Here is a 23,594-nt window from a genome sequence, read left to right on the forward strand (position 1 = left end):
GAATTCAAGATAAGCCCAGGGCACCCTTACCTATGAAGCCAGATAGCATGTGTGTGGGGGGAGGGTACTGCACAGGAATGAACTTGGGAAGCCTAAATGTCTCCTGCATTTATTATTATTAGTGCTGCTAATTAGCTATGTGCTTCAAATCACTGTATACACACAATGTGGGAAGGCAGACTGCAGCAGCCAGTGCTGTCCCTGGCTGCATCAATGTGGAATCTTGCATAGCACTGTCTTGTCTTCTTTCTCTGTGGGCAGGTGCTGTCATCCATTTCCAAACTCTGCCCTTTTGCAGCAATCATTGGAGCAAAACTACTTGTCCTTGCCTTATCTTGTATCTGACATTCATACAAGTCTTCTCTAGGTGGGCAGAAGGGAATCAGCTGCAATGCATCATGGGAGGCCGAGGCTCTTGGAAACTAAGATGGCTGCCAACCTCCTGCCTCTTATTTCATTGGCAAAAAATTTCAATGTGAGCATCAGAAACTTAACAAAATCTCTAAGAATCCTTGATTACAGGTGGAGATTTTTAATTGTAGGCATTATTGTTGTGAGATTTTTGTTTGAGGGGGTAGGGTTGGTGAAGAGGCCTAGACCGTTTTCTCCTGCACCAATCATTTGCAACGAGCTGGGACAAGCACAGAGGCTCCTTAGTTTGAAACAAGCAGTGGGGAGATTATGGCAGGCCTGAAACCAGGGAGACTAGCTGCACCTTACGACCCATATTTGCAATCAAATTCTATGGCACATTGCTCACTTCTCTTGTGCAAGTGTGGTTTGTTCAAGTGAGAAAGCTCTAGTGCCCGCCCACCCCCACCTGAGAGCTGGAGAGATTGCTGCAGCGAGGTCACCACTGGGGGGTGATAGAGAACACGTCCCACTCCTTTCCAGCTTTTCTGCCTGGTGCGAGTCAAGTCTCCTTACTGTTTGCCCAAGCCCCATCTCTCCGCTTTGGAATAAGTGAGGTGCGGCTCTTTACCCTTTATTCAGAGGTTCAGCACCGCTGCAGTGCTCTCCAAAGGAGCAGGACCTTCCACACCACTGCTTTCCTTTACTGCACCTGAGCCTGACCTCCTCCCACCTTTTCTGCCTCTATAAAATGGGAACAGAAGATATTTCATCGACAGCAAGATCTCCAAGCTCCTACAGGTCACGTCACTTGCTTATCAAACAGCCTAAGCCCCTCCTTGTAAGTCTCAGCAAAGAACAAAGTGTGTCCTACAAAAGAAATGAGCCTCATCACCGAGCTTTGGGGAGGGGATTTTACAGAGAAGAAAATCAGTTATAAACCTTGTTAGGTAAAGTAAGCGCCTGTTGAGGGCATTTCTTTCCTAACCCGGCAGCACTGGAGGCCATGGTTTATAGACCGACACAGACGAGGCACGGGGCCCACCAATTAAAAAAAAAAACAAAACAGAGGAAGTATTCTCCACTACCTGCTTCCAACCTTCATTTCCACACCATTTTAGAGTGGAAAAGCCATTGAAAAGGGCTGGACCCTGTAAGATAAAAACAATTACTTGCAGAGGGTACAGCTCTGCCTGCTTTCTTTTTTATAAAAGGTGGCCAGAAAGTAAATGGTTAATTACCCATTAAAAAGAAAAAAAAAGTTATAAGGCACCTTGAAAGAGCTTTTCCATTACTAAGAAGTTGGGGTTTGTTTTTTTAACCACATTCCAAAAAAATTATAATCTTATCAGGATGGAAAGCATTAACACAAAAAATGTTAAACTAGGGCCTTCCCCCTTTGCTTCAGATTGTGAGGTCTACAGGCGCTGCCCAGATCTGCTCCCTCGCCCCCTCGGCGGCTGCTTTTATTTCACAATCCTCCTTCCCTTTTAAGATTAATTAATCCTTAGTAGGTGGAACATGAACTTAAAACAGAATTCCTGCAACGAGCACGCAAACTAAGGGATCACTCATCGCTCATTCACCTCGGCCTAGAAAAGGCAAATCCAGCGAGGCTACTGCCATCGGCGAAGGTAGGATTTCAGGAACTTAATACAACAAGGGGGGTGGGGACCAAGTTTTTTTTTTTTTTTTTTAATTCCCCCCACCCCAGAACTATTCTAGAATACAAAAGATTGGGACACAACGGTAGCAGGGACTACGTTCCACCACCTCCCTGTGCCCTCTTTATAGAGCCAGCAGGATCCCATCGGGCACAGTTCTTTCTTGCAAGCACACTAAATTGTTAAACAATAATATTATTGCTAGAATGTACTTCTGGTAGCCCTGGACCCTGTACTGCGGCCGCTCAGAGAGCAGCAGGTCTAAGGCAGTGAGACCAGGCTGTTTGCATTCACACCGAGCACAGCCCAAGGCCACCGCATCCTGACTGATCCTGCGGGGGGAGGTTCTGGCACTGCTCGACTCATTTCAAAGTGAGAGGACTGGACCCGCACGAGCTTAAACAGACGCGAACTGAGTTCAGGAGCTGGGTCCAGAGTCAGCGAACCAGAAACTACTTCACCATCACTCAGTCCAAACCAGAATGGAATAGCGGAGGAAGCACGGCTGCCGCTGATGGGGAAACAATGATCAAACAAGGGCTGACGTTTTTCATCCAGAAAAGCAGGCAGCAGCACTGCTGCACCGCTGCACCGCAGGGGGCGGAGAGGTTATCCCCACGTCTCTCTTCATTACATAAGACAGACCCACATTCAACTACACTACAACAACAATGCCTGTAAGAAAAAGTAAACACAAAACCCAACAGGTTTTCAGACAACGCCGTCTTTGTTCCATCAACTGCAGCTTTTTCTTTTTTTGGCAAGCCGGGATTTAGGGAGGGAACGTCGGCTAAAAGCAGACAATGCACGGAACCACTCGTGTTCGTAAAGGAGCGAGCGGCTTGCTTTTGACCAATCCTCCACCCCCGGCTGGTGCTGGGGGCTCTTGGCTGCAACTCCTGTCACAGAGGTAGGGGAAAGCTTCAATCCTGGCCACTGCTAGCATCAGCTGTCACACTGTTCTCTAGCAGGACTGTGTGGTGAAGGACTTGGTGGTCCCAGCCAACCGTGAGCAGCTTCACATTATCCAGAGGTGACCAAGATAATCCCCGCACAAAGTCCTGGTGGGAGCTGTCTCTGAAACTGAAAAATAAAGCGAAAGAACAGATTTACTTCCTGCTCCTGATATAAGAGCTATGACCACTCCAGCAACTTAAAACATGGCTCTGCTGGCAGGAACCAGACATGAAGGTACAATCCCACAACAGAAAGGGGGCAGTTCTTGTAGGCTTTCGAGAAGGAGGCAGAGAACTATCGGGGGGAGGGAGTAGAATCCTTACTCTACATTAATCATCTAAGGAAAGAAATGCAATTTCTCCCCAAACTGTGTGTAGGCTCTGCTCATGTGAAGTGTTGTTCACATCTCTGTCTCCATCTGCTGGAAGGGAGGTATAACCCACAGTCTGGACTGATCCAGGTACATACAGGGAGTGCAATTTCTCCCCAAACTGGGTGTAGACTCTGCTCGTGTAAAGCGTTGTTCACATTCAGAGCCCACTGTCAATTACTCATATTCTTACTTTCAAAGACGGCCCTTGGGCAGGTTATATTGGTACAATACTCATCCTACGCCTTGGAATTCTGCCCTGAAAGTTTTAGCTCATCACGAAGCAGATTAAGTTAGTCCAATAAAAAAAAATAAATAAATATATATATATATATATATATTGTTAACCTATAGAAATAAAATTAAAAAAAAAAAAAAAGCAGCGATTCCTTACACTTCTGAAAGGCAATCGTCCAGAACAGCCACGGAACAGTCTTCACTAATGGAGGCCAGAAGGGGTGAACTGAAAAGAAAAAAAATCCATAAACACTAAGCTCACAGGCTAGGGAGGGGCACAATGGCCTTGATTCTTAACCCTTTTTAGAGAGAATTTGCGCACGGCTGCAGCTGCTGGCTTATTAGCATTAATGGTCTAACCTACGGCGAGCTGTCAGTGCAGTAATCTCTCCAGTAAGACGCAGCAGCTCCCGCTTATTTTTCAAAAGTATATCCTGGGGAGGAGTGGGCTTCTTGGTCTCCAAATGGCTACCATTCACCACCCACAGTAAGCAACGCATTCACTTAGAGCCTGAACTAAAGCATTTGTATGACAGCAATCTGGTCCTGCACCGCCTGTTTCTGCAGTTCCAGTGGCTACAAGGAACAGATGGGAAAACACCAATGTAACAAAAGCTCGAGTGAAAAAGCAAGAGAGGGGGATCAGGACAAGTTAAGGGAAAAGCACAATGCAGTAAAAATGCTGCAGTTTAGGTTTAAAGATAGAAATCGGGTGGCTTGGTGAATCAGTAATTTTTTCAACATTCGTACAAACTGCAGGGTTAAGTATTTAAAATATGCTCACCACTGCCCCAGACAATACTATTTTGCCTCCAACTTAAAAATAATCCGTACTTCTCCAATTAAACAAATTCATTTTACTGCTGCTGCAGGACTGTGCGCCTCGTACCTGTGCTTGGAAAAGGCCAACCTTGTGACGCTTCTGGAGTGCGTGCAGGAGGTCACGGAGGATTTCAGATTCTTTAGGTCCACGGTGGAAACTATTCCAATGTCATCACCTGCCAAGGAACGAGAAGGATCATCAGGAGCCATGCACTCAAGCCATTATTTAATTCTGAAAGCATTTAAAATCAACATGCATGTCCCACAATGGCTCCAGATTCCTTACCAAATGCAAATTTATCACTTTGCTCTGGGTGCCAGGCCACTGAGGTAGGGAAGTTGCTGGAGGCACTAATCTCTGTGGGTGGGAAAGATAATTATTAATAAAAGGTCAGCATTTCTTCCATTTTCTTTGTAATCAGCTTTGGATTCTCCCCGATTACCACAGGGGCTTGCGCCAGTGCCAGCTCGCTCTTTTCATGCTGCTGAGATATCGCGTTACTCCTGAACGCTACTACAGGGGGAGTTCATGGACTTTCTCTGTAAATTAAAAATATAATCCAGCCTCGGCATTGTCCGTATCAGATCTCAAACGAGAGCATCATAAGTTCTGATGCCTTAACTCGTTTGTACCAAGAGGATGTTTGCTGAAAGATCAGATTCCATCTTTATGTTTGAGGTTCTGACCTCATACAGAAAGTCAAATGTTTTCAAAGAAGCCCTGGGTCAAACTAGGGTTTTTCCTTGGTTGCACAGAACTAATCACATTTCCCACACATTCCCTTTAAAGGCACAGTTGTGAAATTTGCTATAAATTTCAGTTACATTTGTTTGTGGTCTCTGTGAGAGGAGATGGGAGCTAAACTGAATTCTGTAATTGTGCTCCATCCTGAGGTTCTATAAACTAAGCAATTAATTCTGACACGCAAACTCCCATGGTGGATATAAATTACAATTGCACAGCACCATAGACTAAGCCCTTATACACCCCACCCCAGTACAGTGAAAGTTCACACACGAGCTGGCTGCACCCCTACAGCTCTAAAGGTGAGGGGGCAGGGTTCAGAAGGCCTGGAGGAGAGCACCCGTGGGAACAAGGATGCAGCCGTCAGCCTAACATCAGTTCTGACAAAGAAAAAAAGCATGGAAACATTAAAGAAAGATTGTGAAGCTGCTGTCTGCCGCTCTACGGGAAATGCCTATCAGGTACCATCCAGCAAGGTCATGGGACCCAGGCAGAAACCTCACTAGTTTTGGTACCAGCTTAGATTATTATAAAGCTTGTTGGGAGAGAGGAGGAGGAGCATGGTATGCTTTGTGCTGGATTAAGAAGGGGAACTTGTATTGCTTAACCATCCAGGACAGCGGAGAATTCATGAAGAAGACCATAAAACTGACCTGGACAGCAAGCGCCACTAACCAATAATCACAGCACAGTACAAATGGTCATAAGAGACCCCTATTCCAGAGAGCTTACAATCTAGTTACATCCTTAGCATCACGGACCAAAATAACGGAGGAGACCGAATGAGCCAACTGGTCCTTCTCTTCTGCTGTCTCCTATGTTAAGGAGTAGTAACAAAAGCATCTGAAATCAGAAAAAAGTGCTCTCACCAATCCGAGAAGCTGGTTTGGGGTTTCTGGTGTCCCAAAGTAAGATTCTGTGATCCTTTAATATGAACGTAACAGAAACAGGAGGTGTGTTACTTCTAACATCTTCAAAGCACAAATTAAGGAAGCCATTAAAATTATACTGTAAAGTCCCAGACCCAAACGGAAATATCAGAGCAGAGTGTTAACATGCAAGGACTCAGGCTGGGATTTATTTACCTTATAGGTACCCAGAATTGTGCAAGACTTGTCTGGGCTAACCCTATGTGCTGAAAGCAGGCACTGAATGTTCAGCACCCACAGGCTCCTCTCCTGGGGGTGCCATGCAATCTTTTAATTAGGGGTCGCTCTGTCAAGGAGGCACTTGGGTCGACTGCGCGCCCCTCACGCCTCCTTGACAGCTGGTGCCTGGGAGTGGTCGGCTGTCTGCCAGTTAAGAAAATGGATGCTGAATTTATCAGCATCCAGTTTCCTAATCAGCGCATAGCCACTGGTTCGGAAAACGGACGCTGGTTAACTGAGCATCCATTTCCCAAACTTGACCACCAGCACTTAAAAAAAAAGGGTTTTTTTTAATCTTTTGTTTCTCAGACTTAATATTGCCACGAAATTAAAGTTGGAGGATGCACAGAAAAGCAGTATTTTCTGCTTTTCTGTACAACTTTTTGGGGTGTTCAGAAATTAACGCCTGCTCTGGGTAGGTATTAATTTCTGAATGCAAAAATGTGCATATTGGACACTTTTTTTTTACTGCATGTGGAGTGAATAACTAATAGCTCATTCACATGCATTCTCACTGATGAGCTCTAATAGTTTCCCGGCACGTTGGCCGCACGTTGTGGCGACACTAATCCCCTTATAGCATAAGGGGCTGAGGACGCGCCTACACTACCTGCATCCAGCTACGGGTTAAACAGCACGCTCAGCCCCAAAGTAAGAGAAAACAGATCTGGGAGATGTAACTGGAAGGCGAGGAGGGTTTTGGACGGTCTACGTATGAATGTGTCAGAATTACATGCGCTCAACAGAAACTAGTAATACTGTTCATCTGTTGCCATCTGGCGGTCAGGCCAGTAACTGCAAGAGAAGTCCAGGGACCTAGTTACCAAGTTCTATATTTTTGGAACTCATGAAAAGCTCAAATTCATGGTTTCCAGAGACCAAAGAAGCCAAAGATGAATTTTATCCAAATTCAGAAGTGCAATTGTGATTCTGAAAGTCAACTTTACACTTTCCTTCAATGCATAAAAACTATGATTGGACAACTATTAGAAGCATTCACTGAGTCATATGGGTAATCAAAATGCTCCTCTGCCCAGTATATTTCAAAGAAAGAAAGAATGGTCAAATAAAAAAAAAAACCAACTTAGAAATTGTGCAGCAAAAGTCACGGCAAGAATTCAACCTACTAAGTGTTCAATCACTCTAAAGAAGCCTTACAACTAATGAATTTCAAACAAAGGCTAATGTAATGATGCTAAATTATTTATTTATTTTAAAGTATTTATATACCGTTTTTCCAGAGAGATAATTGGTAACGAACATTGACAACTATAATGAAACACATTCTACAACTTGACTGCAAGAATGACTTAAAGGTGTAAGTGGTGCTTGCTTACCTCGCTGCAGGACAGGAAGATTGTCTCTTTACCAGGACACGAAGCAACACAGGTCACTTGATTGGAATGGGCTAGGAAAGAACGACAAGCGAAGCTTAAGGCAGTATAACAATGAGAGCGAGAGTCTACATTTCTAATGACCTAAACATGCAAACATTAAAAAACTTTTTGTTTCACTTCTTCCCCCGAATGCAAATCGTTCCAAAACACTAAACAGAAAAAAGTGCAACATTTATAGACATCATGCCTTGGGTGGGGTGGGATTCCTGATTGTAAATCATCTGATGGGAAAACCAAGGGTTCGAAGGAACCCACTAACGGCATTAAATCTAAATGAACCCAATTCAAAAGTCAGTCTTAAGTATAACATTCAAAATGGAAAACATCTTTCACATCTGCTAATGAGGTCATGGCACTTGGCACAGGTGGTCTGATGTTCACTCTATATAACAAAGGACTTAGTATTAATTATTAAGAAACCTCACAGCTCACTCAGGCTGGAATGGGACCAATTAAACCTAATGGTCTGGAACAAACAAATATTTAAACTTGTCAGTGCCAGAAAGCAGCTGACCCTCCCTCTGTAGTAAATGCTTGCATATCTAGCATGGCAAAAAAAATAAAGAAATAAAAAGAAATAGCTGCCCCGCAGAGATTTACATCCATTACAATATCATGCTGCTCTGCCACCCTTTTTTTTCCCCATACATTTCAACCCAAAACTTATCTTGCCTGTCTTCGGTAGGAATTCCAAACACTAATTCCAGATAAGAATCGGTGCCCAAACTCACCTTTGTAGGAATTCAGCACAGTTCCTTGTGCAAGATCCCACACTTTCACACTGAGGTTAAAAGAAGAGAAAATGAGAATCAGCAAGGCGCAAGCATTCACATCTAGAGGCAGGACTACAGAATATGCTGCAAGTTAGCGCTCTGAACGCACCAGAAGTCCTTACTGCCACTGACTGCCTGTGTGTCCAAAGCAAGCACGCTCACAGTAGTAACAATATCATCGTGTTCATATTTACAAAATTTGTTTACTATTAACGACTCATTCTCTGCCATCTCCCATAGCTCCACAGCACCTGCAACAACAAAGAAACAAAAAGGTTGCATGCACATTTATCAGCCAATTGCAGGCCCATATGACACTGTGCACAGGGCCTCCCAGTGATGCAGCTACCAATTGCCAAGGGGATAGAAGGAAACCAGCCCTTCACACTTTCCATATACAGATACTTCGACTTAGGGTTTATTTAGTCACAAAATTTGTGCTACTCTGTTACAATATAGGACGCACAAGTTTGTTTTTCCTGTCTTCCTCCTACCCGTTTCTGGGCTTCAAGCGTTAGGCAATTATTTACTTACAAACACTTGAAGTTCTGACCTTTCCCAAGAATGGCCTCAAAGTGGATTCCAATGAAATTAGAGTTGCTTAACAGGTACGTTAGTTGTAGGATTGATTGTGTGCAATCATTGAATCAATGATGCCTTAGACCTTGCTGCAGAGGTTTGCTGTTTGCCTTCTGCAGCCCAGAGTACCCAGTCTTCCATGTTTAGCTTCCAAGATCTAACAAACGGGCCGATTCAGTAAAGCCCGGACAGCGGGCGAACGCCCACTCGCGATTCAGTATTTAAATTAGGTCCGGCAGTAGAAACGGGCAAAAGGAGGCGCTAAGGACACTAGCACGTCCCTAGTGCCTCCTTTTGGCCCGGAGCGGCAGCTGTCAGTGGGTTTGACAGCTGACGCTCAATTTTGCCAGCGGTTCTTGAGCCCGCTGAAAGCCACGGGCTCGGAAACCCGACACAGCCAAAATTGAGCATCCGGTTTTCGACCAGACAGCCACCAGCCGACTTCAATTTTTTTTTCTTTTTTTTACTTTTCTGGACCTCCGACTTAACATCGCCATGATATTAAGTCGGAGGGGTGCACAGAAAAGCAGTTTTTACTGCTTTTCTGTGCACTTTCCCAGTGCCCGAAGAAATTAGCACCTACCTTTGGATAGGCGCTAATTTCTGAAAGTAAAATGTGTGGCTTGGCTGCACATTTTACTTTCTGAATCGCGTGCAAATACCTAATAGGGCCATCAACATGCATTTGCATGTTGAGGGCGCTATTAGGTTCGGCGGGGTGGACGCGCGTTTTCCACCCCTTACTGAATAAGGGGTAAGGGAAAACACGCATCTAGTGGCAGGTTAACAGTGTGCTCCGTCAGGGCGCACTGTACTGTATCGGCCCGACAGTCAGGATCTCCCAGCTCACTGTTGCTGGGGTGGCTACACAAGGAAAGGTTCTAAATCATTGCTAGGCTAATATTTTGTATCCCATTGTATATACAAGAGGAAGGCTGTAATCTAAAAGTTGTTTTACCTACCAGAATCCGAGGCCACGAGGATTCCTTTGTCAGACACCCATGACACATCTGCCACACCTGCTTCTGTCTGAACCCCCGCAGAGCAAAAACCTTCATTTGGGGCCATACTTGGATCCTTAAAGACCCAAATAGAACCGACCCAACATCGACCACTAAGGCTCGAAGCTGCCAGGAGCAAAGCCCCATCTGAAAACAAAGGATAAAGAGTTTCCTTTTGCCTTTCTATTGGAAGCATTTCTAACATATTTGCATGAAGAACGACTTAAAAAGTAGACGAGTCAGGGGGAGAGACGGGATCCTAGATTGAAAAGAAAGAGATGGAGGCGGATTATCCTGAATCGGGGGGGGGGGGGGGGGGGAAGTGAGAAGTGGGAATGATCCCGAATTTGGGGGTAGGGGTCAGTGAAACATGCGATCTTGGTATGGTATCGAAGAGAAATAATGCCGGATTTAGGGGAGGGTTGAGATGAAGAAGAGGAGGGTGTTGCTTCTTAGATTCTTTTTAGATAATCTCGGAAAGAAAAGAAGAACAAGATGAGCCCCAACTGTGAGCTGGGATAGGGAGGAACAGTTGACCCTGGATTGGGGAGAAATGCTCCCGGAAGGAGGGTGTAGCTGTGGCCGTGCCGGGCCTCACCTGACCGGTAATGCGCCGCCTCCAGGTGCTTCTCCATACAGGCCGGGGCGTTGGGGGGGATCTTCCACTCATTATCTTTAATCATGTCGGCGCCGTCACTCCGGGCCCCGGGGACTGCCGCTGCCCCGCTCTTCCCCAGACTCCCTCACACCGGGCCCCGGGGGCTCCCGGAACCGCCTTCCCGCCAAATCCTATCGGCAGGTCCTTCCTACCGGCACTGATCAGACCCACACGCGCGGCTCCCAGGCGCTCATGGAGGCCATCTTACTCCGGAAGGAATAGGGCGGGACCAAGCGGCCGCAGCCAATCAGGAACCGAAAATAACAAAGGCAGGGCGGGGGAGGGGTTTGCACCCACCACAGGGATGCGGATAGAATGTCGCGCACCAGAACGAGGTTTGGAACAAGGGGCGGGAGTCTGGGCGAGTTTGGAACGTCAGAGCGAGGCTCGAGGCGAAGACGGCGCGCAGTGCAGGTTGGGAGGTCTCGCGAGAGGAGGCTCTGCCGCCATCTTGCCTGCCGGGGCTTTTGGCTGTCAGGGACACTGAGGGCATACGGGAGTGGTGGCATCGGGTAGTCCCGGGAGCCTTCGGTCAGCGCACGGCCGCCGTCGCCATGTTATCCAGAGTAGCGCTAGCCTCGGGTAAGCGAGAGGGGGGTGGCGGCCACAGGGGGCCTGAACCTTAGACCGCCGGGAAATGCACCGCCTCCCTCCGGCTTTAGCGTTAATATTTAGTTTTGCAGTTTGTTACTTTAAAAGTGAGAAAGGTAGCAGAGTACAGAAGCTATAAAATGCATGAAAGCAAGGCGACGTCTGCGGATAAGCCCACCCAATTGTTTAAATTGCTTAGCTTCATATTGAAACCCTTCTGCCCTTGGCATTGATATTTATTACCGGTCTGATATAAACTGATTATGTTGACTCTTTTTGCTGACCCTGCAATATCATTGTACTTTCCTTTTCGTCCTGCCAGACCAGTCTTCACCGTGGGTTACTTCCCTCTACCAGCAGATGGAGGCATAGTTCCAGACCTCTTCCCTGAGGCGCTCCCCATATAGGCTGGTTCAGCAGAGAAGGCATTAGTAGTTCTGTCTCCAGCAGTTGGTAGGTAGAGCTGATTCGGCAGGAGGAATAGGCAGTGGTCACAGCTTCCCTGTGGTTGCTTTCCCCAGGGCAACGCCTCCACGGGTTGCTTTTCCCTCCCCCCAAAGGCGATCAGGCCATTGGCCTTGTATTTCCTGAGAAATGAAAAGAGAAGCAAAAGCTGTGACGGTGAGTAGGTTGGGGAGCAAAACATACACCCACCGAGGTAGATCTTAAATAAGTACGCCGTATTTTATAAGATACGTGCGTATCTTATGAAATCTAGGGTCGGCGCGCACAAGGCTGCGCAAAATCGGCAGCCTGCACGCACCGAGCCGCGCAGCCTGCTTCAGAGGGAACTTTGCTTCCACGTCTCCCCAGCCCTACCTAAATTCCCCCCCCCCCCCCCCCCCCACCTTTGTTGTCCAAGTTACGCCTGCTTGAAGCAGGTGTAACTTGGGCGCGCCGCCTCGGCATCCTCCGGCACAGGCTGCAGTGCCGGGGGGACTCAGGACTGCCCTCCTGGCCCGCCCCCTGACCCCGGACATGCCCCCTCCCGCCCCTTTTACGAAGCCCGGGACTTATGCGCGCACCGGCGGCCTATGCAAAATAGGCCGCCGGTGCGCAAGTGCCCTGCGCACATACATCCGGCAGGATGTACGCACGCAGGGCTTTTAAAATCTAGCCCACCGTGTAAACATAGTCCCTTTGTGGGACCTGAATTTGGTGCTGAGGGTGCTAACCAAAGCCTCTTATGAACTGCTTAATAGGATCTCGATAAGGGACATGACCTGGAACACAGCCTTCTTAGTAGTAATATGCTCGACAAGAATATCAGAAATCCAAACCCTGTCATCTCGGAAGCCATATCTCTCCTTTTCAAGGGAAAAATGTTCAGATTACTTACCTGGTAATCTTGTTTTCCTTAGTGTAGACAGATGGACTCAGGACAAATGGGATAGTATCCACGTGCTAGCAGTTGGAGACGGATCTGACGTCAGCACAGGGGCGTGTATATATCCCCACAGGAAGCGCAGCTGTTCAGTAATCTTCCTTGCAAAAGCTGTTATGGATGTGTGTACTGACGTTCAATGAAAAGTAAAGAAAAAGGTGAAAACAGGCCTCCCCTGACCGATTGACAGTGGCCGGAGACCGCCAGCCTTCCCAACCGGAAGGCGTGGATATAGGCAGAGTGTACGCTCGTAGGAACACAAAAGTCAAAGGCGTACCCGGAATCAGTGAAAACCCATGTACACAGGCAGCTGGGCGGGATGCTGAGTCCATCTGTCTACACTAAGGAAAACAAGATTACCAGGTAAGTAATCTGAACATTTCCTGGCGTGTAGCCAGATGGACTCAGGACAAATGGGATGTACCAAAGCTTTACACCCCGCCTGGGCGGGAGGCTGCCTGAGGACCATGCAGTACCGCCCTCGCAAAGGCCGAGTCCTCCCTGGCCTGGACATCCAGACGGTAGAACCGAGAAAAGGTATGGAGGGAGGACCATGTCGCCGCTTTACAGATGTCCGCCGGTGACCGCATCCGGGATTCAGCCCAAGACGCCGCTTGGGCTCTGGTAGAATGAGCCTTAACCCGAAGAGGCGGAGCCTTCCCAGCCTCCACGTAGGCTGCTCTGACAACGTCTTTAATCCAGCGGGCAATGGTGGGCCGAGAGGCCGCTTCACCTTGCTTCTTCCCGCTGTGTAGGACGAACAGACGGTCTGTCTTCCGCAGGTCTTGAGTCATTGTCAGATACCTGGGCAGCAATCTGCCGATGTCGAGATGGCGTAATAAACGGCCTTCTTCAGATTTCTTCAAACCTACCGTGGTAGGCAAGGATATGGTTTGGTTAAGATGAAACTGTGAAACCACTTTAGGGAGAAAGGAGGGAACCGTCCAAAGATGGATAGACTCCGAAGTGATACGTAGAAAGGGGTCACGGCAGGACAGCGCCTGTAGTTCAGAGACGCGGCGTGCGGAGCATACGGCCAGCAGGAATACCAACTTCAGGGTTAGAGACCGTAGAGACAAGCCCCGAAGGGGTCGGAAGGTGGATCCCGCAAGGAAATCCAGAACCAGATTAAGGTTCCAGAAGGGTATAGGCCACTTTAGTGGCGGACGAATATGCTTGACGCCTTGCAGGAAACGAGAAACATCAGGGTGCTTGGCGATAGTCTTGCCACCTCTCCTGGGTCCATAGCACGATAGTGCCGCTACCTGAACCTTGATGGAGCTGAGGGAGAGACCCTTCTGAAGCCCATCCTGCAAGAAATCCAACACAATAGGAATAGTGGCGGCATGTGGACTGGTGCCATGAGAGTCGCACCATGCTTCAAAGATTCTCCAGATCCGTACGTAGGTGAGGGAAGTGGAAAACTTGCGAGCCCGGAGGAGTGTAGTAATCACAGGCCCCGAGTAACCCTTTTTCTTCAGTCGAGCCCTCTCAATGGCCAGACCGTAAGAGAGAACTGAGCCGGATCCTCGTGCAGAATGGGACCTTGACGTAGAAGGTCCCGGAGAGGAGGCAGGGGGAGAGGCTCCCCTGCCAGCAGGCGTCTGAGGTCCGCGTACCAGGGTCTTCTCGGCCAGTCCGGGGCCACCAGAAGAACTAGGCCCTGGTGTGACCGAATCCTGTGGATGAGGGCACCCAGTAGAGGCCACGGGGGAAAGGCATATAGAAGAGTCCCCGGAGGCCACGGCTGGACCAGAGCATCGATGCCGTGCAAGCACGGGTCGCGCCTGCGGCTGAAGTATCTGGGTACCTGAGCATTGGACTTGTCTGCCAGTAAATCCATGGCCGGGAGCCCCCAGTGATCGACAATCATCTGGAAAGCTGTGGGGGACAGCTGCCACTCGCCTGGATTCAGGCGTCCCCTGCTGAGGAAGTCTGCTGTGGTATTGTCCTTCCCGGCAATGTGGACGGCGGAGATGTCCCGCAGATTCGCCTCTGCCCAAACCATGAGTGGGGCGATTTCCAGAGATACCTGTCGGCTTCTGGTTCCGCCCTGACGGTTGATGTAGGCCACCGTGGTGGCGTTGTCGGACATCACCCTGACAGCTCTGTGCCGCAGCCGCGGAGCGAAACGAAGGCAGGCCAGTCTGACTGCCCGGGCTTCCAGGCGATTGATGTTCCATGTGGACTCCTCCCTGTCCCAACGCCCTTGCGCAGTGAGTTCTTCGCAATGTGCTCCCCAGCCGCTGAGGCTGGCATCCGTGGTGAGCAAGATCCACGTGGGCGAGGACATCCGCGACCCCCTGCTCAGGTGGTCGGACCGCAACCACCACCGCAGCTGGGTCCGAACATGGACCGGCAGAGGGAGGCGCGTGGAATAGGCTCGGCGATGGGGGCTCCAGCGAGAGAGCAGGGAATGCTGTAGTGGTCTCATATGGGCTCGTGCCCAAGGCACCACGTCCAGAGTGGAGGCCATGAGACCCAGAACTTGCAGATAATCCCAAGCTAACGGCCGACTGGTTCCCAACAGATACTGGATACGCTGCCGAAGCTTCAACTGTCTCTTGGACGTAAGACTGACCGTGTCCGCCCGAGTGTCGAACTTTACCCCCAGATATTCTATGGACTGGGAAGGCTGTAGGCAGCTCTTGCTGAGGTTGATGACCCAGCCCAAGCTTTCCAGAAGGGCGATCACCCTGTCGGTTGTCCGCAGGCTCTCCGCTCGGGACTTCGCCCTGATCAACCAGTCGTCTAGGTAGGGATGGACCAAGATCCCGTCCCGCCTGAGTGCCGCCGCCACAACCACGATCACCTTGGTGAATGTCCTCGGGGAGGTGGCCAACCCGAAGGGGAGAGCTCGAAACTGGAAGTGGCGGTCCAGAACCTTGAAGCGGAGGAAGCGCTGATGATCCGGATGTATCGGAATATGAAGATAGGCTTCGGACAGGTCCAAAGCCGTGAGGAACTCTCCGGGCTGGACTGCGGCTTTGACGGAGCGCAGAGTTTCCATGCGAAACCTCGGCACCCGTAAGTACCGATTGAGGGATTTGAGGTCCAGCACAGGCCGAAAAGTGCCCCCTTTCTTGGGTACTATGAAATAAATGGAATAGTGTCCAGAATTCACTTCCCAGGCAGGCACTGGGAGGATGGCGTTCAAGGTCAGGAGCCTCGTCAGGGTGGCCGCCAATGCTGCCTTCTTGAGCGGGGAACATGAAGACTCCACAAACTTGTCCGGAGGAAGATGATGAAAGTCCAGATAATACCCCTCTCGGATAACTGCGAGGACCCACTGGTCCGACTGATCTCGACCCATCTGGGGTAGAAGAGGGTCAACCTGCCCCCTATGGCTTCGTCCCCCAGATGAATCGGCAAATTCTCATTGTGGGATGCGACCGGGACCCCCGCCCGGCCCGTTCCCCCGTCTGCGCAGCCTGGACCGAAAGGACTGATTCCTGGCCGGAGGACGCGGCGTCTGGTAGCGCCCTCTATATGGAACAAATCGCTGTGAACCCCTGCCCCTGGAGGGCCGGGGACCGGAGCGCTGTCCCCTCCTGGACCGGTCTTCTGGTAGGCGAGGCACAGGAGAGGCACCCCAGGAAGCGACAAGCTTATCAAGGTCACTGCCAAACAGAAACGAGCCCTGAAAAGGCAATTTGGTGAGGCGAGACTTGGAAGGGGCATCAGCGGACCATGGCTGGATCCATAGGTGTCTCCTGGCGGCCACGGAAGACGAGATCCCCTTAGCCGTGGTTCGAACCAAATCCGATGCGGCATCGGTGAGGAAGGAAAGAGCGGGCTCCATGTCAGCCGCCGGAGCGTTGTTGCGGACCTGAGACAAGCAGGCACGAGTGACCACCGTGCAACAGGCCGCAATCCTCAAAGAAAGAGCTGCCACCTCAAAATTTTGCTTCAGAATGGCGTCCATCCGCCTGTCCTGGGGCTCCCTGAGGGCCAAACCCCCTTCCACAGGAATGGTAGTGCGCTTGACCACAGCGCTAATTAAGGCGTCCACCTGAGGGCATGCCAGGAGGTCCTGGAGAGCCGGTGCCAATGGGTACATGCCTTTCAGGGCCCGGCCCCCTTGAAAGGAGGCCGCCGGTGCTGCCCATTCCAAATCAATGAGTTGCTGAGCTGCCTGCAAGAAAGGAAAATGGCGGGCTGTAGGACGAAGACCTACCAGCAGGGGGTTCTGCGCAGAAGGAATCGAAGCACTGGGTCCAGTGATCTCCAACTCCGCCAGACACTGAGACACGAGGTCCGAGAGGTCCTCCTTAGGGAAAAAGCGCCGCATAGTCCGGTATGGCGCAATCCCCGGGGGGAGGTCCCCTTCGTCCGGGAGTTCGGACTCGTCCGGTGAAACCTCCAGGTCCGAGTGATCGGGACTGTCCAATAGCGGGAGGTCCCGCTCCCGAGAAGGCTGCGAGGGACCCGGAACCGGATCCCTAGAGGCTGCCATCATGGCGGCAGCCGCAGTATGCGCCGGAGACGCCGCCCCCGCAGGAACCGCAGCAACCGCCGGAAGAACAGGCGCAGCAAGGACCGCAGGGGCAGGACGCGAAGCCGTCTGCATCTGGACAAAGGCATGAATTCCCTGAAAAAGATCCACCCAGGAAATGGAAGCCGCCTCAAAACGCCGGGGTACCAGATCCCCCGGGATTCCCGAGCGGTCGAGACCGCCTCCCAAATCCGGGGTAGCCGCAGGTGAACTATCAAAAAACTGCGGCTGAGATTGGTCCTGGCCGGAGGGTCCCCCGGCCGCCGCACATTGGGTACACAGTGAGTCGGGGTCAGTACCGCGCGTGGCACGAAGGTGGCACGCGGAGCAGAGGCCCAGAGCTGAAACGTCTAGGGCAAGTGGCGGCGCAGCTGCGGCCGCGGCTGCGAGCTGATCCATGAGCAGAATATAGCAAGTGTGCGCTTCCTATGCGGCAGCAATAGGCGCAGGCTAGAACAGGCGCACAATAGCAATAGGATGCGGCAGCAATAGGCGCTGAATAGAGCAAGCGCACAATAGCAATAGGAAGCGGCAGCAATAGGCGCTGAGCAAAACAAGCGCACAATAGCAATAGGAAGCGGCAGCAATAGGCGCCGAGCAAAACAAGCGCACAATAGCAATAGGAAGCGGCAGCAATAGGCGCTGAGCAAAACAAGCGCACAATAGCAATAGGAAGCGGCAGCAATAGGCGCTGAGCAAAACAAGCGCACAATAGCAATAGTAAGCGGCAGCAATAGGCGCTGAGTAGGAACAGGCGCCCAATAGCAAGAGTATGCGACAGCAATAGGTGCTGAAAAAACAGCCGCACAATACGAAGCAGGTAGCAAGATACACCCAAGGGCAGTCAATAGACATACAGCAGCAATATGCGGCACATACTCACAGTGGCAGCCAAGAAGCAAGAACAAGGAGGAAAAAAAATAAAAAAAAAATAAATAAAAGCCGCGCCCATTACAGGCGCGGAATACCTGAGTAAGGCCACAAATGGCGTCCTCCACGGCTTGCCACGCCGCCGGTCCTCTAGATAGCGGAGACCTGGGTGAAGAGACGTACGCCGTACCAAATCTTCAGCGCTGCCGGGCAGGATCACAGGCGGTCTCCGGCTGCGAGGGGAAAGGGCCGATACCTTTCACCGCCGCGGTTGAGGCACTGCACCCGCTACCTCGTCCACGCCGGGAGCGAGGGCCTCGGCTGAACCGAGGACTTACACCTCCGGGGGACCACGGCAGTCACCCCGGGAAGCTCAACTGGGGGGCATGGCCAGAACGGCCCCTGAGGAGCGCGGGGCTCAAAAAGGTGTTGAAGAAAGGTAAAGTAGAATCTAGAAGAGAAGAAAACAAAAAATGAAAGTAGTCTTGGAAAGCACGCTGAACCAGCGTGCAGGCACTCCAAACTGCTTTGGAGACGGAAATTACTGAACAGCTGCGCTTCCTGTGGGGATATATACACGCCCCTGTGCTGACGTCAGATCCGTCTCCAACTGCTAGCACGTGGATACTATCCCATTTGTCCTGAGTCCATCTGGCTACACGCCAGGAAAGTGATAATTATGCCAATCCTGTCCTTCCTCCTCAAGGTGGTATCTGAATTCCACCTTAGCCAACCAATCACTCTGCTGGGATTCAGTAAGGAAGTACTGCAAGGCCTGAAGGCACACTCAACAAGGGTGCAGGCCTCCTGGGCAGAATATAGATCAGTGGCCCCATCGACATTTGTAGGGCAGCCAAGGGCCCGAGCTGCCCCTGTTTCTGTTGATTTGTTTGTTTTCTTGGCCATGGGTGGGCCACGCTTTAATTTTCAGTTTGCTTTGGTAGGCTACCTTTGGTATGTAGGAGTCTCAAAATTTTTTTTCTGTTGTCAATGTAATTTTGAGGGGGGGAGAGAAGAGGTGAGCAGGAGAGTCACCTCCCCAAGGGCATCTGCAGGCAAGGGTGCACAGCTCTTCCCTTGACCTTAATTTTTTTTTTTTCAAGTAGTAGCAAAGGCATTGTGGGTAGACAGCACCAGCTTGGGCAATTACCTACAGATGCCTTTCCTACTGAATCAGCCTATACGGGGAGTGCCTCGGGGAAGAGATCTGGAACTCTGCCTCCATCTGCTGTAGGGGGACGTAACTCATGGTGAAGACTGGTCTGGCAGGACTTGAGGAAAGAAAATTAGCAAGGTAAGCTCTAATTGTACCTTTATCCTTTTACAGTTGTGGCCCTCAAAAAGTCAGCCCCTCTCAGTGTTGGGTAAGTACTGGACATGCATAGATAAGCTGAGTAGCTGGGTTTAAAAAAGGTTTAGACAAATTTGTAGAGGAAAACTCCATAAACCACTATTACCTAGGTAGACTTGGAGAAGCCACTGCTTATCCCTGGTTAGGAGCAGAAAGAATTGGACCCTACTCTTCGGGATCCCGTACTTATGACCTGACCTGAATTAGCCCCTAAGAGAGAGGATGCTGGGCTTGATGGCCCTTTGGTCTGACCTAGTATGGTGGGATTTTTTTTTCATGTTTTGGACAGATTCATTTTAAGATGTAGGCTTGATTCTTTTAATTGACTTGACATATATATAAGTTTTGGCATCCACCTTATTTGGAAGTGAGGGATTTCTTTTCATAAATGACACAGGATTGTATCTTTTTATAGATGCAACTTGCATAGTTCCACCACCAAGATCTCATCTGATTTTTAAGTTCCCCCTTGTTTTAAAGAAACAAATCTTAGCTCTTCTCTCTACATTCCCGGATGTGTGCTGGCACTATTAAAGCCTGGATTTATCAAACTGCTTCTTTTCTCCTTGCTAGCCTATTGCATGCATCCAGGTCCTTTCACACAGCTCAACCGTGTTTGGCTCCAGTACCTCCTCTGCCTGAAACAGGAGGTAAAGTGCGTTATGGGCTGGTTCCTGAAGAGTTTTTCCAATTCTTGTACCCCAAAACAGGGGTCACAGGTAAGCATGACAGCTTTTTGATATTTTTGTACTACCCATCCGGATACTAAGCAAAGTTTTCCAGGTCAGATGGTGTTTGATTCCAGTGTCTATGGCTTTCATGTGGCGTAAGTGTACAGTACACTAACTATTACGTTACTTGTTCCTGGTTTTGATGACTGGAATTATACTTAAGCTACGTATATATTTCTCTTGCCTTTGTTCCAAATCTAGTTTTGGCACAGTACAGTTTGGTTGGGCCAGGAATCTGTGTATATTTGACATGGATTTAGAGTATATAGTAGATGACCTTTGTATGTGATTGCATGGAGTGCTGTCATATCTTTATTTTTTTTTTACCTCAGGTCCTTATGTGCTAGGTACAGGACTTCTGCTCTATCTCTTATCCAAGGAAATCTATGTTATTAATCATGAAACCATCGCAGGTGCTTGCATTGTTATTCTCATAATTTATGGAATTAAGAAGTTTGGACCCCAAGTAGCAGCTTTTGCTGATAAGCTTAATGAGGTAAGAAAGAGGGAACTTCTCTGCTTTTCCCATTTTTCAGTGGTAATCTCCCAAGTGTACTAAGAGGCTCGTGTCTTAAAGCTGGAAAATACCCATGGCTCCCCTTGCTCTGGTCATCATTTCAGGCCAGAATAGTGCACCCTGTCTTCCCATCCTGCGCTGCATGGCAGTGTTAGTTTTCTGCTGCACTTTATCTCTTTTTTTTTTATCTTTTCACTTGATCTAGAGCAAACATTAAGAAATGCCTTTCTCTTACTTTTCATGATTGCTTATCATAGCTTTTAATTTCAGGAGAAGGTTGCAAGAGTTCAGGAGGTGAAAGATCGTTCCATGAAGAACCTCGAGGAAGTCATTGAGGCAGAAAAGAAGGAGCAGTGGCGAGTGGAAGGCCGCCATTTCCTGTTTGATACCAAGAGGGTACGTTAAGTCAACTTACCCCATGTGCTTGACAGGAGAAGGCTTGGTCGTTTCAGCCTAACCAATTTGTTGGCTAGACTAAGTTCTCAAGAAAGACATAGCTGACATAGACAAGGGCGACAAATCATAAAAGGGGATGGAAAAGCTCCATAATGGAGAAAGGTCAAACAGATTAGGACTTGTTATCTTGGGAAAAAAGATAAGAGGGGATATGATTGAAATTTTGTAAACTCATGGGTGGAATGGGTAAATAAGTAAGTTATTTACCCTTTCAAACAATACTAGGGTTAGGGGATGCTCCATGAAACTAGCAAGCAGCAGTATTTTGTCACTTGGGGCACAATCGAGCTGTAGAATCTGTTGCCGGAGGATGTGGTGAAGGCAACTAAGAGAGTAGGGTTCAAAAGAGGTTTGGACAAGTTCTTGAATGAAAAGTCCATAAACAGTTCTTAGCCAGGTAGGCCTGGGAAAGCCATCGCTTATCCCTGGGATCAACTATTGGGGATCTGACAGGTATTTGTGACCTGGAGACAGAATGCTGGGCTCTATGGACCTTGGTCTCACCCAGCACGGCATTTCTTACATAATGGTTTAAAATACACATTTAAGTATTCCTAAAGCTTTGAATATTTTCTGTTTAATGGTGTGCTGTTCCAGTAGCATATTGAGTTTAGAGAAATGGGTTCTTTGCTTTCTATCAGATTAAAAAAGTAATGAAAAGATCTTGTCTTGCTTTAGTATTAAAAAAAAAAAAAAAAAAAGGGCTGTCTGTGCTCTGAAGGCTCATGTTCGTACTACAGCACTTTTGGGTTATTCTTACAATACACAGGATTGGAGCCTGCACTTACATTTTAACTAGTACATGTTCCATGCTCGTAATGGAAAAGGTAGCTGTCAGGAATTTACATTTACCAAAATGTAATATTTCATAGTGAAAAATGACCTCTCATGCTAAGGAAGTCAGAATAAGCTAACTGGTTACATTATAGAATAAGAACAGTCTTGTAAATGGCATTTAATAGTTTCTGGTCATTGTAATTAAGCATTGATTGTGCAGGCAGAGAATGCAGTGTTTGTTTCGCGTGCCTCTTGACCTGTTCTGGGTTGAGCCTAGGTTTTCTAACTTGGGTACTGCTTGTGATATGTTGGTTTTTGTTGATGGGAGTTCCTCTGTTACGAGCCACACTGTTAGCAATGTTTTGTTTCATAGATGCTACTAAACGACTAGTACCAATTCTCAAGCCATGTTTTTCTGCCCATCTCTTTTTAGAACAATATAGCAATGGTGCTGGAGACCAATTATCGGGAAAGGCTGCTTAATGTCTACCAGGAGGTGAAGAAGCGTCTGGATTATCAAGTTGACATGCAGCATTTGAAACGGCGCAAGGAACAAGATTACATGATCAACTGGGTGGAAAAGAATGTTATTCAGAGTATCACAGCACAACAGGTACTGAAACAAGCTATCTGCTCACTAAAACGTGTCAGCTTTCCCTCGTTCAGAATGCTCCATTACGTCCCTCGCAGAGAGATGACAGTTCCTAGAGCTCTGTTCTGTTTCTGGCATTCAGGTTTTTATTTTGTCCACCGGTGCTGCTCTGGGCTTCTAGCTCATTTGGATCGGACTTCTACTGAGCTACAACCCCTTCAGCTACCGTCCCCAACCATTGTAGCAGCTGTCCTCAGCCAGGGGCCACTTTATAGCTCCTTCCAAACCTGATGCGTGTCTCGAGTCTCCCCAGCTGACCCAGGGAGCAGAGGTGAAGGTTTGGAAATGAAGCCCAGGTCTTCACTGAGCTGCTCCCAGTTACTGATATTCTTGAGAAAGTGAAAGCAGGAAAATGTTTCTTTTTTTGTATTAAAGAAAAGCCCTCTTAAATCTGTTGTACAGTTTGTTAGGTGAATATAAAGTCCTGGTATTTGCTTTGTCATGACTAAGGCCCGTGTCCACCATGTAATGTACGTTTTGGCAGATATGAACCATTTCCCCCGCCTAGCTGTGCTGTCGAGGTTTCCTGCTGCATTCTCACTCTGTCATTTATGCTGCCATAAACCAGATTTTCAACTACTTTCAACTTTTCATTTTTTTAAATGTTTGAAAACTTCAATGACTTTTATTTTTGCTTATTTACATGTATAAAATGCAAAGAGGCATTAATTTATGGTATTCCTCTACTTTTGTTCTCATCTCCAACAAGTTTTTGGCCCTAACCGGGCTATCTGCTTTGGATTTGTTCTGTCACGTATATTGTTTTGTGTAAATGTGATTTATGTGGGTAATCCTGATCAGGAAAATCTTTTTCATCACAGGAAAAGGAGAGTATCGCCAAGTGCATCGCCAACCTGAAGAAGCTGGCGCAAGCTGCAGAAGCCAGAGTTTAAGTGGCCCCTGTATTGTACACATTTTAAGATGCCAGTTCAGAAAAACTGTGTGCTGTATGAAATCTTAATAAACTATTTCTATAGTAGCCTAGTTTTCTTTCTAAACATGTGTGCAATCTGTATTTTTTTTAATCTATTAGAATGAGTTTGTGCTCTTTTGTAATGTAATCTTCAC

At 48.5% G+C, this 23,594-nt stretch overlaps 2 protein-coding genes across 2 annotated transcripts; one reads left to right on the forward strand and one right to left on the reverse strand.

Annotated features, from left to right (window-relative positions):
* Window positions 1-992: 992 nt before the first annotated feature.
* Window positions 993-10,945, reverse strand: WDR77 (WD repeat domain 77). The gene is made up of 10 exons (XM_029574225.1): window positions 10,643-10,945; window positions 10,006-10,191; window positions 8,574-8,715; window positions 8,423-8,472; window positions 7,632-7,702; window positions 6,016-6,070; window positions 4,688-4,759; window positions 4,469-4,577; window positions 3,737-3,805; window positions 993-3,098 (listed from the first exon to the last, which is right to left on the reverse strand). The coding sequence occupies exons 1-10, from the start codon at window positions 10,725-10,727 to the stop codon at window positions 2,939-2,941; spliced, it is 999 nt and encodes a 332-aa protein (XP_029430085.1). The 5' UTR covers window positions 10,728-10,945; the 3' UTR covers window positions 993-2,938.
* A 180-nt stretch (window positions 10,946-11,125) lies between these two features.
* Window positions 11,126-23,524, forward strand: ATP5PB (ATP synthase peripheral stalk-membrane subunit b). Its single transcript, XM_029574227.1, has 7 exons — window positions 11,126-11,284; window positions 19,370-19,406; window positions 19,967-20,112; window positions 20,457-20,620; window positions 20,912-21,037; window positions 22,308-22,487; window positions 23,348-23,524. The coding sequence occupies exons 1-7, from the start codon at window positions 11,257-11,259 to the stop codon at window positions 23,417-23,419; spliced, it is 753 nt and encodes a 250-aa protein (XP_029430087.1). The 5' UTR covers window positions 11,126-11,256; the 3' UTR covers window positions 23,420-23,524.
* Window positions 23,525-23,594: the final 70 nt, after the last annotated feature.

The sequence above is a fragment of the Rhinatrema bivittatum genome, chromosome 12, assembly GCF_901001135.1.
Source record: "Rhinatrema bivittatum chromosome 12, aRhiBiv1.1, whole genome shotgun sequence".
Classification (NCBI taxonomy): Eukaryota; Metazoa; Chordata; class Amphibia; order Gymnophiona; family Rhinatrematidae; genus Rhinatrema; species Rhinatrema bivittatum.